At 40.0% G+C, this 14,888-nt stretch overlaps 2 protein-coding genes across 2 annotated transcripts in view; both read right to left on the bottom strand.

Annotated features, from left to right (window-relative positions):
* LOC137248768 (zinc finger protein 721-like) overlaps nt 1-14,228 on the bottom strand; it is a 29,215-nt gene extending 14,987 nt beyond the window's left edge. The window contains exons 1-2 of the mRNA XM_067779674.1: nt 14,025-14,228; nt 9,090-10,538 (exon numbers count right to left, since the gene is read on the bottom strand). Of these exons, the coding sequence (XP_067635775.1) occupies nt 9,090-10,538; nt 14,025-14,141 (1,566 nt within the window). The 5' untranslated portion in view covers nt 14,142-14,228. The remainder of the gene's footprint in view (nt 1-9,089; nt 10,539-14,024) is intronic.
* Nucleotides 12,234-13,046, bottom strand: LOC137249000 (divalent-cation tolerance protein CutA). The gene has a single exon (XM_067780046.1). The coding sequence runs from the start codon at nt 12,917-12,919 to the stop codon at nt 12,362-12,364; it is 558 nt and encodes a 185-aa protein (XP_067636147.1). The 5' UTR covers nt 12,920-13,046; the 3' UTR covers nt 12,234-12,361.
* Nucleotides 14,229-14,888: the final 660 nt, after the last annotated feature.

The following is a 14,888-nucleotide window of genomic DNA, read 5'->3' as shown; positions in this document are numbered from 1 at the left end:
GGACCCCATTTAGGGATATCGCCATAAAGGTGGACCAGGCCTGACTCTAGAATTTGTTTGTACGATATGGGTATCAAATGAAAGGTATTAATGAGTATTTTAAAAGGGCGTGGGCCTAAGTTCTATAGATGGACGCCGTTTCGAGATATCGCCATAAAGATGGACCAGGGGTGACTCTAGAATTTGTTTGTACGATATGGGTATCAAACGAAAGGTGTTAATAAGTGTTTTAAAAGGGAGTGGGCCTTAGTTCTATAGGTGGACGCCTTTTCGGAATATCGTTATAAAAGTGGACCACGGGTGACTCTAGAATGCGTTTGTACAATATGGGTATCAAATGAAAGGTGTTAATGAGTATTTTAAAAGGACGTGGGCCTTAGTTCTATAGGTGGACGCCTTTTCGAGATATAGCCATAAAGGTGGACCAGGGGTGACTCTACAATTTGTTTGTACGATATGGGTATCAAACGAAAGGTGTTAATAAGTGTTTTAAAAGAGAGTGGGCCTTAGTTCTATAGGTGGACGCCTTTTCGGAATATCGTTATAAAAGTGGACCAGGGGTGACTCTAGAATGCGTTTGTACAATATGGGTATCAAATGAAAGGTGTTAATGAGTATTTTAAAAGGACGTGGGCCTTAGTTCTATAGGTGGACGCCTTTTCGAGATATCGCCATAAACGTGGACCAGGAGTGACTCTAGAATGCGTTTGTACAATATGGGTATCAAATGAAAGGTATTAAGAGTATTTTAAAAGGGCGTGGGCCTAAGTTCTATAGATGGACGCCGTTTCGAGATATCGCCATAAAGATGGACCAGGGGTGACTCTAGAATTTGTTTGTACGATATGGGTATCAAACGAAAGGTGTTAATAAGTGTTTTAAAAGGGAGTGGGCCTTAGTTCTATAGGTGGACGCCTTTTCGGAATATCGTTATAAAAGTGGACCAGGGGTGACTCTAGAATGCGTTTGTACAATATGGGTATCAAATGAAAGGTGTTAATGAGTATTTTAAAAGGACGTGGGCCTTAGTTCTATAGGTGGACGCCTTTTCGAGATATCGCCATAAACGTGGACCAGGAGTGACTCTAGAATGCGTTTGTACAATATGGGTATCAAATGAAAGGTGTTAATGAGTATTTTAAAAGGACGTGGGCCTTAGTTCTATAGGTGGACGCCGTTTCGAGATATCGCCATAAACGTGGACCAGGAGTGACTCTAGAATGCGTTTGTACAATATGGGTATCAAATGAAAGGTATTAATGAGTATTTTAAAAGGGCGTGGGCCTAAGTTCTATAGATGGACGCCGTTTCGAGATATCGCCATAAAGATGGACCAGGGGTGACTCTAGAATTTGTTTGTACGATATGGGTATCAAACGAAAGGTGTTAATAAGTGTTTTAAAAGGGAGTGGGCCTTAGTTCTATAGGTGGACGCCTTTTCGGAATATCGTTATAAAAGTGGACCAGGGGTGACTCTAGAATGCGTTTGTACAATATGGGTATCAAATGAAAGGTGTTAATGAGTATTTTAAAAGGACGTGGGCCTTAGTTCTATAGGTGGACGCCTTTTCGAGATATAGCCATAAAGGTGGACCAGGGGTGACTCTACAATTTGTTTGTACGATATGGGTATCAAATGAAAGGTGTTAATGAGTATTTTGAAAGGGCGTGGGCCTTAGTTCTATAGGTGGACGCCTTTTCGAAATATCGCCATAAAGGTGGACCAGGGGTGACTCTAGAATTTGTTTGTACGATATGGGTATCAAATGAAAGGTGTTAATTAGTATTTTAAAAGGGCGTGGGCTTTAGTTCTATAGGTGGATGCCTTTTCGAGATATCGCCATAAACGTGGACCAGGAGTGACTCTAGAATTTGTTTGTACGATATGGGTATCAAATGAAAGGTGTTAATGAGTATTTTAAAAGGGCGTAGGCCTTAGTTCTATAGCCTTTTCGAAATATCGCCATAATGGTGGACCAGGGGTGACTCCAGAATTTGTTTGTACTATATGGGTATCAAATGAAAGGTGTTAATGAGTATTTTAAAAGGACGTGTGCCTTAGTTCTATAGGTGGACGCCTTTTCGAAATATCGCCATAAAGGTGGACCAGGGGCGACTCTAGAATTTGTTTGTACGACATGGGTATCAAATGAAAGGTGTTAATAAGTATTTTAAAATGGGGTGGGCCTTAGTTCTATATGTGGACGCCTTTTCGGAATATCGTTATAAAAGTGGACCAGGGTTGACTCTAGAACGCGTTTGTACAATATGGGTATCAAACGAAAGGTGTTAATAAGTATTTTAAAAGGGAGTGGGCCTTAGTTCTATATGTGGACGCCTTTTCGGAATATCGTTATAAAAGTGGACCAGGGTTGACTCTAGAATGCGTTTGTACAATATGGGTATCAAACGAAAGGTGTTAATAAGTGTTTTAAAAGGGAGTGGGCCTTAGTTCTATAGGTGGACGCCTTTTCGGAATATCGTTATAAAAGTGGACCAGGGTTGACTCTAGAATGCGTTTGTACAATATGGGTATCAAACGAAAGGTGTTAATAAGTGTTTTAAAAGGGAGTGGGCCTTAGTTCTATAGGTGGACGCCTTTTCGGAATATCGTTATAAAAGTGGACCAGGGTTGACTCTAGAATGCGTTTGTACAATATGGGTATCAAATGAAAGGTGTTAATGAGTATTTTAAAAGGGCGTGGGCCTTAGTTCTATGTGTGGACGCCTTTTCGAGATATCGCCATAAACGTGGACCAGGGGTGACTCTATAATTTGTTTGTACGATATGGGTATCAAATGAAAGGTGTTAATGAGTATTTTAAAAAGGAGTGGGCTTTAGTTCTATATGTGGCCGCCTTTTCGAGATATCGCTATAAACGTGGACCAGGGGTGACTCTAGAATTTGTTTGTACTATATGGGTATCAAACGAAAGGTGTTTATGAGTATTTTAAAAGGGCGTGGGCCTTAGTTCTATAGGTGGACGCCTTTTCAAAATATCGCCATAAAGGCGGGCCAAGGGTGACTCTAGAATTTTTTTGTACGATATGGTTATCAAATGAAAGGTGTTAATGAGTATTTTAAAAAGGAGTGGGCCTTACTTCTATATGCGGACGCCTTTTCGGAATATCGTTATAAAAGTGGACCAGGGTTGACTCTAGAATGCGTTTATACAATATGGGTATCAAACGAAAGGTGTTAATAAGTGTTTTAAAAGGGAGTGGGCCTTAGTTCTATAGGTGGACGCCTTTTCGGAATATCGTTATAAAAGTGGACCAGGGTTGACTCTAGAATGCGTTTGTACAATATGGGTATCAAACGAAAGGTGTTAATAAGTGTTTTAAAAGGGAGTGGGCTTTAGTTCTATAGGTGGACGCCTTTTCGGAATATCGTTATAAAAGTGGACCAGGGTTGACTCTAGAATGCGTTTGTACAATATGGGTATCAAATGAAAGGTGATAATGAGTATTTTAAAAGGGCGTGGGCCTTAGTTCTATGTGTGGACGCCTTTTCGAGATATCGTTATAAAAGTGGACCAGGGTTGACTCTAGAATGCGTTTGGACAATATGGGTATCAAACGAAAGGTGTTAATAAGTATTTTAAAAGGGATTGGGCCTTAGTTCTATATGTGGACGCCTTTTCGGAATATCGTTATAAAAGTGGACCAGGGTTGACTCTAGAATGCGTTTGTACAATATGGGTATCAAACGAAAGGTGTTAATAAGTGTTTTAAAAGGGAGTGGGCCTTAGTTCTATAGGTGGACGCCTTTTCGGAATATCGTTATAAAAGTGGACCAGGGTTGACTCTAGAATGCGTTTGTACAATATGGGTATCAAACGAAAGGTGCTAATAAGTGTTTTAAAAGGGAGTGGGCTTTAGTTCTATAGGTGGACGCCTTTTCGGAATATCGTTATAAAAGTGGACCAGGGTTGACTCTAGAATGCGTTTGTACAATATGGGTATCAAATGAAAGGTGTTAATGAGTATTTTAAAAGGGCGTGGGCCTTAGTTCTATGTGTGGACGCCTTTTCTAGATATCGCCATAAACGTGGACCAGGGGTGACTCTAGAATTTTTTTGTACGATATGGTTATCAAATGAAAGGTGTTAATGAGTATTTTAAAAAGGAGTGGGCCTTACTTCTATATGTGGACGCCTTTTCGAGATATCGCCATAAACGTGGACCAAGGGTGACTCTAGAATGTGTTTGTACGATATGGTATCAAATTGAAGGTATTAATGAGGGTTTTAAAAGGGAGTGGCCCTTAGTTGTATATGTGAAGGCGTTTTCGCGAGATCGACCAAAATGTGGACCAGGGTGATCCAGAACATCATCTGTCGGGTACCGCTAATTTATTTATATATGTAATACCACGAACTGTATTCCTTCCAAGATTCCAAGGACTTTTGATTTCGCCCTGCAAAACTTTTTCATTTTCTTCTACTTAATATGGTAGGTGTCACACCCATTTTATCAAGTTTTTTTCTAAAGTTATATTTTGCGTCAATAGACCAATACAATTACCATGTTTCATCCCTTTTTTCGTATTTGGTATATAATTATGGCATTTTTTTCATTTTTCGTAATTTTCGATATCGAAAAAGTGGGCGTGGTCATAGTCGGATTTCCGCCATTTTTTACACCAATACAAAGTGAGTTCAGATAAGTACGTGAACTGAGTTTAGTAAAGATATATCGATTTTTGCTCAAGTTATCGTGTTAACGGCCGAGCGGAAGGACAGACGGTCGACTGTGTATAAAAACTGGGCGTGGCTTCAACCGATTTCGCCCTTTTTCACAGAAAATAGTTATCGTCCTAGAATCTAAACCTCTACCAAATTTCACAAGGATTGGTAAATTTTTGTTCGACTTATGGCATTAATAGTATCCTAGACAAATTAAATGAAAAAGGGCGGAGCCACGCCCATTTTGAAATTTTCTTTTATTTTTGTATTTTGTTGCACCATATCATTACTGGAGTTGAATTTTGACATAATTTACTTATATACTGTAAAGATATTAACTTTTCTTTTAAAATTTGAATTTAAAAAAAAAAAAAAATTTTTAAAGTGGGCGTGGTCGATCTCCGATTTTGCTAATTTTTATTATGCAGATATATAGTAATAAGAGTAACGTTACTGCCAAATTTCATCATGATATCTTCAACGAATGCCAAATTACAGCTTGCAAAACTTCTAAATTACCTTCTTTTAAAAGTGGGCGGTGCCACGCCCATTGTCCAAAATTTTACTAGTTTTCTATTCTGCGTCATAAGTTCAACTCACCTACCAAGTTTCATCGCTTAATCCATATTTGGTAATGAATTATCGCACTTTTTCGATTTTTCGAAATTTTCGTGGTTATTGCCCGATATCGTTCATTTTAAATAGCGATCTGAGATGAGTTCCCAGGAACCTACATACCAAATTTCATCAAGATACCTCAAAATTTACTCAAGTTATCGTGTTAACGGACGGACGGACGGACGGACGGACGGACGGACATGGCTCAGTCGAATTTTTTTTCGATACTGATGATTTTGATATATGGAAGTCTATATCTATCTCGATTCCTTTATACCTGTACAACCAACCGTTATCCAATCAAAGTTAATATACTCTGTGAGCTCTGCTCAACTGAGTATAAAAAGTTCTCGTGTCACAGTGTTGAGTAGGTCTGAGAATCGAATATTATCTATTTTTCATACCCCAAATAATAGAAAGGAGAAGTAGTTTTGTTTGTATTTTTTTATGAAACAGCATTCAAAAATGAGAGTGGGACTAAGATTTAAACTGTGAGTAAAGGGTGGAGGAGAATAATAAGAACTAGAGAGAAGAAAACATGGGAAGGAGAAAGAGATAGAGTTAGACGAAGCCATAGAGAAAGGGAGAGATGGAGCAGGGGAAAGCGAAGTAGAGGAAACTGGAGAGAAAAGGAGGGATTGAAAAGACGGAGATGGAGAGAGACGCAAAGAGATTAGTGAATGCTGTTGTTGTATTAACACTCAGGCCACTCCACGAAGCCCCCCAGCGGGTTAGGGGGTTAGAATATACACGCGGTAGGTATGCCTGCCGTAAAACGCGACTAAAATAGCAAATAGATTCAAGGGGTTGTGTAGCGCAACCCTTTCAGGTTGCGAGTGCAATATATAGCTTCTCCAAACCCAATTCAACTACACCTATCCGTGGAGAATCCTGTTACATTAATAACCGATGCTCTGGCGACCCCGAACTCCTCATGGATCTAGGGGGTGGGAGGGAGGTATGGCCTAGAAGGTCGCATGTGGTCATAACAAATCGTTCCCGAGATGGACGGGCTTGGTACCGGAACCTACCGGATCTGCATCCGACGAAGGACTATGAACATCGATAACACTCCCCAAGACCCTCGGGGAGTGTGCTTATCGCTACAACAACAACAGCAACACTCCACGAAGGTTTTGGGGAGTGATGATGGTCCTTTGCGGATATAGATCCGGTACGTTCCGGTCACAAAGCACCATTAAGGTACTAGCCCGACCATCACGGAGGTCGCCAGAGCCCTCGCCTGCTAAATATGTGTATGATACGCTCATATTTGTAACAGGATTCCCCTCGCCTAGGTGAGGATGACAATGATGTTGCGGAAGCTCTGAAGCTATAAAGCTTTGTATTGCGCTTATCAACCCCTTGAATCGCTATCAACCTCTTGAATAGTGAATAAAAGGATAAAGAAAAGGGAGCGAGTAAGAGGTAAAAACGTATTCAAAGTTATGCAGCTAGCCCCAGTTAAAGCAGAACGACGTCTGCCGGCTCTACTGGTAGTAAATATAGATATATTTTGTGGTTGTTGGTGGAGCATATCCAGAAGGAGCATAACCAAGTTACAATTAAACATGGGATTCAAGGGGTTGCGTAGCGCAATACATAGCTTCTCCAACCCAATTTTCAACCTCCTCTTCGAGCGGCGAATCCCGTTACACTAACAGACGAGGTTTTGGCCCAAGCTCCTCATGGAACTTGGGGGTGGGGAGGGAGGTATGGCCTGAAGGTTTAATGTGGCCATATAAATCGTTCCCGAGATGGTCGGGCTAGTACCGGAGCGTACCGGATATGGACCATCATATCGAGAACAACAACAACAACAATTAAACATGTAAGGACGAATAAGTTCAGATGACAACGTACCTGTCTTAAGTTTTTTGACAGTGGACGTACTTATTAAACGATTTTTCATTCTTTCGTTAGAAATATTCTTCTTTATAAGTGAAATAAGGGTACGAATGATTGGTCAAAAAATGAGAGATACAAACACCCATTTTCAAATATTAAAATTTTTTATTATAATGATATTTTGGAAGTAAATAGCATCGATATTAAGTTCATTTTCGTGCTGATGTTGTCTACTATATTCGTCTGCGATCACTTTAAAAATCTATTAAACGAAAAGGGCGAGGTTTTATAAGAGTAAAATTTGTTTTCTTTCACTTCCGACACCCCCTCAACATCTTATCTTTAAATTTCGGGGCGGACTTGTGAAACTCCTTTGTTCAACTCACTATTGTTGCTGTTGCAGCGATAAAGACACTCCCTGAATGTTTGTGGGAGTGTTAGCGATATTGTCGGATACAGTTCCTGTACGTTCCGGTAACAAGCACCGTTAAGGTACAATCCCGACCATCTCTGGAACAATTTAATATGACCACATTGAACCTTCTAGACTGTACCGTCTCCCGGGTCGCTAGTTCCATAAGGAACTTAGGGTCGCCAGAGCCTCGCTTGCTAAATATATGTACGAGTGTGTTAAATACATATTTGTAACATGATTCCACTCGGATAGGTGAAGTTGACAATTGGGTTGCAGCCGCTGGAAAGCTATAAAGCTTTGTGTCGCGTTTATAAACCCCTTGAATCCATGGTTCGACGCACTGTTGTTGTTGTTGTAGAGATAAGGCTTCTCCCCCGAAGGCTTTGGGGAGTGTTATCGATGTGATCAGGGCCGCAGAGAGCCGAGCCGAGCCCCTGGGACAGTTCGCGTTTACGCCCCCCCCCCCCCCCCTAAAAAATAAACTAAATCCAGTAAAAAAAATAACATAACATAGATTATTAGATTTCATTGTTTGATTTGCTTACATTAACTTTTTCTAAATATGTACATTTTAAGAGCTTGAATCAGCCAAGGAAAACCTTCTGTGCTTTTTTGCGAATATGGAAATTACCACCGATTCAAAACTAATGCTGGGAGCAAGGATGGACTTCAACGCCAATGTTCTAAAGCTTGTCAAGCGATTTTGGCTCATAGTAGAACGTAAAAAATTTTTCACGCGGGACAATAGACTAAAAGAACGCTCCCCTTCAGCCACACTGACTGTAAGTGTGCAAAATATTTAAAGTTTATCTAACTTAAAATCACATTTTATTTCGACTATGACTATGCCCCATAGTATTTATATTATGATTTTAGTTTAGTGATTTTCAATTTTAAAACAATTTTTTGTAGCAACAAAATATGTATGTATCTATGAAATCCTAGTTAGAGTACTGTCAATACTGCTTTGCCTTGCCGGGCCCCCAAAAGCCTTCCGGGCCCCAGGGCAATTGCCCTGGCCGCCCCCCCCCCCCTCTCCGCGGCCCTGGATGTGATGGGACTTTGCCGGATACAGATCTGGTACGCTCCGGTAACACAGCACCATTAAGGTGCTAGCCCGACCATCTCGGGAACGATTTATAGGTCACATTAAACCTTCAGGCCATCCCTCCCTCTCCACCCCCAAGTTCCATGAGGTGCTTGGGATCGTCAGGGCCTCGTCTGTTAGTGAAACTGGATTTGCCACGGATAGGTGAGGTTGACAATTGGGTTTGGAGAAGCTATATATTGCGCTGGCAACCTGAAAGGGTTGCGCTACACAGCCCCTTGAATCTGGTATTTTAGTCGCCTCTTACGACAGGCATATCTACCGCGGGAATATTCTGACCCCCTAACCCGCTGGGTGGGTTCCATGGTTCGACGCACTCTCATAGTCCTTCATTATATCGAGCTTAAACACAGATTTTTCGAGCTTAAACACAGATTTTAAGAACAAATATGCCCTTTATGGTGGAATTTACCTTAAGGCCATCTTTTTGACGAAAAAGTGCGCCACATTGTTCACACGGAAATGGTTTTTCCCCAGTATGTCGACGAAGATGAAACACAAGAGTTTTGCATTGTGTAAATGCTCTATTACAAACCTCACATTTGTAAGGTTTTTCGCCAGTATGTGTGTACATATGTTGCTTTAATGTTACATTCTGCGAGAAACTCTTATTGCAAACATTGCACTGAAACGGTCGTTTGCCTTCGTGTGTTACCATATGCCGGGTAAGATTTGTTTTTGTGGTAAAGTCGCGGTTGCATTTGTAACAGAAGAATCGTTTTGAAGTAATTGGTTTATTGTTTTTTGGTGTAGCCTTAACGCCGCTCGTACCACGAGCATTTGTTTTAGTTGAAGACTTTTTAGTTTTGCGACTATTATCCTCGCCTACGACAGTACTCATATTCTCAGTTGTGGCTAGTTGCTGTGCCTCTGTCGTTGCTTCATGTGCCATGACTTCCCTTCGGTCTATGGGCGATTCGTTTTCTATTGCATTCATTTCGAAGTCTTCTTCAACACCATCCAGTAGCTCCTCATTCGCATCATACAAAGTCCTGTCATTGGCGTTAGTTGAATCTGCTTTATCTTCCGGCATCGTATTGTTATCTTCTAGATAATCGTCATTTTCCTCAAGCATTGTTTGGTATTCTTTCAAAAAGCCATCAGTGTTGTGTGTTGGTTGTTCTTCCACCCTGTCAAGACTACTGCGTGTATCTTCGCTTTGTTGCAAATTTTCCTCCAAAATTTCCAAGTCCACATGTGAGTCTTCGTCTGTATAATCCAGCATTTTTGTTTCGTGTTCTGATGTGGACGGGTTTTGAGTTTCTGCACTCGATAATTTGTGCAAATCAACATTATCTTCGTTTTTCTCAGATTCTTCTTCCTCCGCTTCTATTTCATAATGCTCTTCGGTCTGAAACTCGTAATCTTCTAAGTCCCCGTCTGTACTCTCGACCTTAACATTCAGATTCATCAACTTACTACCAGTCGGTTCCTTTGTATCTTCAACATTAAGCTTGATTTTCTTTGAATCTGGCTGTTTTTGACTATCTGAGACATCGCTGCTGGATTTATTCGCACAGTTTACTTCACTCGCGTTCGGCAAGAGCGAGGGAGTAGTACTGGGATACTTTTCCTCCAAAACTGGATTTTTGTTAGACTCATCTGGTGTGTGTGATATCTTATCACCCAATTCCTCCTCAAGCATAGACGAAAGCAAATCGTCATCATCTCCGTTGTCCTTTTGTTTATCCTTATTTGGGGTGTTACCGGTAACCAATTGAAAATCTTTATTAATTTTAGCCAGAAAAGCTTTTAAATTTTTCTCCGAATCTTGTGCCAGTTTGACAAAGTTGTGCGATATTCGGAGACGAGTTTGGCATTTGTTGCAAATCAGTGATGGCATATTATCATGTAAGCTCGGCTAGAAGATAAGAAAAATGAAATCAAGAACTTCAATTAGTTGTTGTTATAGCGATAAAGACTTTTGAGGGGCAGCTGCTGTTTTTGTTTACAGATTTACTTTGCACCGGCATAGCGACTCAAACTGCGTACTCCCAACTGAAGTCTGCGAAAACTAGCAGTTTTAGCAAAAAAAATTGATAATTCAATAGTATGTCAAGGTTTCGTCAAAGATACATAGGAGGTTAAGCTGTTGCAGTACATAGTTCGAAGTTGAGGCAGAGATATACGTCTTCCTGAGACATTTCGCGTCTTCTAAAGCTATACTTTGAAATTTAGCTCTGATATTTTAATTTTGATATGATATCCGATGAATTATTTAAGGGCCTTAGCTTAACAACGCGGTAGTACATAGGCTAGTATAACCAACGTACCCGAAGGTTCTTGGGGTAAGAAAAATCGCGATTATCTGTCAAAGTCGGAAGTCTGAGTCGATATGAAATAAGGAAACATTGATCTCGAGAAGCTACACATTTCCCGATCTTCTTGTAGAGAAAAGAGGACTCCCGAAAGGTTTTATAGTTTTACACTTGACTGACGACAAGGCTTTGTCTCATCTGAATCCTGTACTTTGTTTTTTTAGCACCTCTGTTATTAACCGGAAATTACTTATTTTTAAAACTTTGGCCCTATAACCTTCGCTTATCTGCTCTCTAAGAGTAACAGTGCAACCTTACGTGAAAACAGAAGAAGAGTAATAGTAAGAAGTGTAAGGTGTCATAACCGTAAGTTAGACATGTTCTTATTGTATTAACTACACTCACCGAAGGCCCGGCCACTTTAACTCCTGGCCATACCGCCTCTCCCCACCGCATAGTACTTGGGTTCGCCAAATTCTCGCCTGCTTAATATGTGTATGATACATTCATATTTGTAACAGGATTCCCCTGTTGTTGTGGTAGCGATAAGGTTGCTCCCCGAAGGCTTTGGGGAGTGTTTTCGATGTAATGGTCCTTTGCCGGATACACATCCGGTACCACAGCACCATTACGGTGCCAGCCCGACCACCTCGGGAACGATTTATGTGGCCACATTAAACCTACAGGCCATCCCCTACCTCCCCACTCCCAAGTTCCATGAGGAGCTTGGGGTCGCCAGAGCCTCGTCTGTTAGTGAAACAGAATTCGCCGCGGATAGGTGAGGTTGACAATTGGGTTTGGAGAAGCTATATATTGCGCTGGCAACCTGAAGAGTTGCGCTACACAGCCCCTTGAATCTGGTGTTTTAGACGCCTCCTACGACAGGCATACCTACCGCGGGAATATTCTGACCCCCTAAACCGCTGGGAGGATTCCCCTCCCGTAGATGAGGTTGACAATTGGGTTGCCCCATAGCGTTCAAATTCGCTATCTTTTGCGGGTTTGTGACAACGTCGAATAATTTAAGAGTACACAAAATTGGCTCGCCAGAATATTTCCACTGGACCAACCCGGTGAGGTACCTTGGGCCTTCGAATTTGAGTGATTATTCTGAGCAAAGTCTGTTACAACAACAACAACACCAACATCAACATTATTATTATTAGGTCCAAATCCATTGTAAACCTATACAATGTCCAAAACAATGCCGTTGATAGAATTGATAAGCAATCCGCTTGACACCAAACCCGGTATAGTAAATATTTAAATTGTAAACAGAGGAGATAACAATTATTTATATGAATACATATGTATATCAGTTCAGTTTAATAACATTTTCAATATTCTTTAAAATTACATATCAAATCTTAAATAAGTGTTTCAATTTTAAAACACCGTACAATATCATACATATTTCAAGCACATTTCACTTCTTATCGGGCACAGTCTGAGCAATCCAACTTAAATAAGGTACATTGCCTTTTTCAATCGGTAAGGTTATAACCTCAGCTACACTGTACGAATGATTCTCACGTACAAACTTGATCAATTCATCCACACGACTTGTTCTTGTCTTGATCATCATCAAATATTCATTATCCTCATTTACTTTACCTTCCCACATATATACAGACTGTATTTGGGGTATTATGTTAACACATGCAGCTAATTTACGCTCCACCAAGCCTTGTGCTAATTTCTTTGCCAATTTTTCATCTGGCGTTGTTACAAATGCCACCGAACTACTGCCAGGCGTATATGCTTCTTTTGCTGCATCACTCATGTTTTTATTACAATCGGCAGATAAAGTGCGCCTTGTGCTGAGTGAACAAATGTTGGTGTCGTTTCCAAGTTGGCTCGATGCAGATGTGCCTAAAATATTAACAGCTGCAACTAATGTCAGCAGTAATTTACGTGAAGGCGAAATATTGGCTGGCAAATAACGTAAGGGAAGAAATGGCAGCAAACGTTTCAATGCTTGCATTTGCGGTCTGAATTTGAATTGAATTGACAAAATCCAGTTTGAAACAGCAGCTTAAGTAGCTTTTTGAGGCCGGTGTTTTTGTTTGTTTACGTTGTTGTTATGTCTGCTTAAATTTGCCGATGAAATATCTTTATACATATCTATATTATTTAGAGATGTGCAGAACCTTGAAACCGAATCCAAAATACCGGAACGAAATGATCCGGATATATATCTGTATAAGAATTTTTTGTCTGGGGGTAGTGGGTAGACTATACATTAAGGGTCCAGGGGAGGCGGTTGAGGGTATTGGTGGATGACCCCCTATCCTAAAAACACAACCCCCACCCACAGGAGGCTTATAGTTTTATCACAATTTGATATTAAAGTTGCCGAAAAAACAAGAAAACGCAGTGAATTGGGAAAATATGCAAACTTACAAAGGTCAAACCATTCTGAATAAACCGAAATGGACCCTTAATCTACAGCCAACCCGCGGTGGTAATTCTATATGAAAGCATGACACTCTTAATACACGTCTAAAAATATCAAGAGGGGTAACAAAATTCGCGTTTTGGGTCGCAAATGCGAAACGGAAGTCAACAATTTTGAGTCTATCAATAGATATTAACCAAAAACCGGACCGCTACGAAACCGGGGTGGGATTCATAGTATTTTTGCACAGAACATCTTTCTGCATTGATAACCTTTAGCTGCGCTCATAAAAATTACCCTGGGTGGGTCCAACACCGGTTTGGAGACAAAAACTATAGCCGTTCAAAAGACTTGTGTTAACATTTTTTGTGGGTACAACAAAGACGCGTCGTTCGATACCTCCCTTGATATTTTTGGTAGCGTATTAGCAGTCGACCCCTCAACTAGACTATTACCTAGCAGGGTAATAACGTTCAGATAAACAGCGGGTAAATTCCTTGCTTGACGCATACGCAGGCACCACAACAAAAAAAACCATTCCACGTACCGGGTCCTCATATACAAGTAGTAACTTATTTGACGCATCTCTATTTGGTAAAAGAGCAGCTGTATGCGCCATCTTTCTCTAGTACATATTTGGCACTTCACTTTGCATTGTACTAGAATGGCCACCAAAAATATAAATATTTACCTTCAATCGCGTTGTAAAAACGAACATTTCATTCAATTTCTTATCGTCGAAAAGTGATACGCCAGGGTTTGGATTCATACACACTCGGCAAACATTTATATTAACACTTAAATTCATTACTTTAATCAATACTTTTTTTTTCTAATCAACGCCCAGAAACTAAAGTTTTGTTTCGACTTCAAAAGCAAACGTCATTTCATGGGAAAAGAAACACTTACCAGCACTGAGTTTGGGAGTAAATTCAGAGCTGCCAGAGTCCTATTATTAGCCGTGTTTTTTTACACGCATATACGATATCAGGTTTGACTGTTATACTATCATAAATGACCATTGTTATATTCCGCCAAAAATGAAACAATGCTTTTTGCTTTTTATTTACTTTACTTCATTACGTTTTTAATTTTGTACGTGATAAAAGCATACGTGTTTCTTATTTGTTTAAAATAAATAGTTTTATAAGAATTCGAGTTCAGAATGTTCAATTTAAATTCAGAAAATAACAAAACAACAGAAGAGCGCTTTCCTCATGCGGAAACACATTTAAAAATGATTCACCACTAACCACTATTATTTTTCGCGTATCAATTTTTTGAGTGCGCCCCATATGTACATTCCGACAGCTTTTGGTATTTTTTAATATTATTTTCGATTTTTTTTCTTATTTTAGCATGGAGCTTTGAAATGCTCTCTTTTTCATTTTTTTAACTTATTTTTTATATGGTTTTCGTCGGTTGAAAATGGAGGAATTTAAAAAATAACAAAACAACCGTGATAATCATTTGATTGTCATATGACAGTCAGTAGTGACAACATGATTAAATCGGATAAACTGTTCTCGCATACATAAAATTCCGTTGAGAATTA

This window comes from Eurosta solidaginis, chromosome 4, assembly GCF_040869045.1.
Source record: "Eurosta solidaginis isolate ZX-2024a chromosome 4, ASM4086904v1, whole genome shotgun sequence".
Classification (NCBI taxonomy): Eukaryota; Metazoa; Arthropoda; class Insecta; order Diptera; family Tephritidae; genus Eurosta; species Eurosta solidaginis.
Note: the sequence above shows the minus strand (reverse complement) of the source record. Positions and strands in the feature narration are given on the sequence as shown.

Bases quoted from the DNA above. Each gene is read 5' to 3' on its own strand.
- LOC137249000 (XM_067780046.1), bottom strand. From the start codon at position 12,919: ATGCAAGCATTGAAACGTTTGCTGCCATTTCTTCCCTTACGTTATTTG.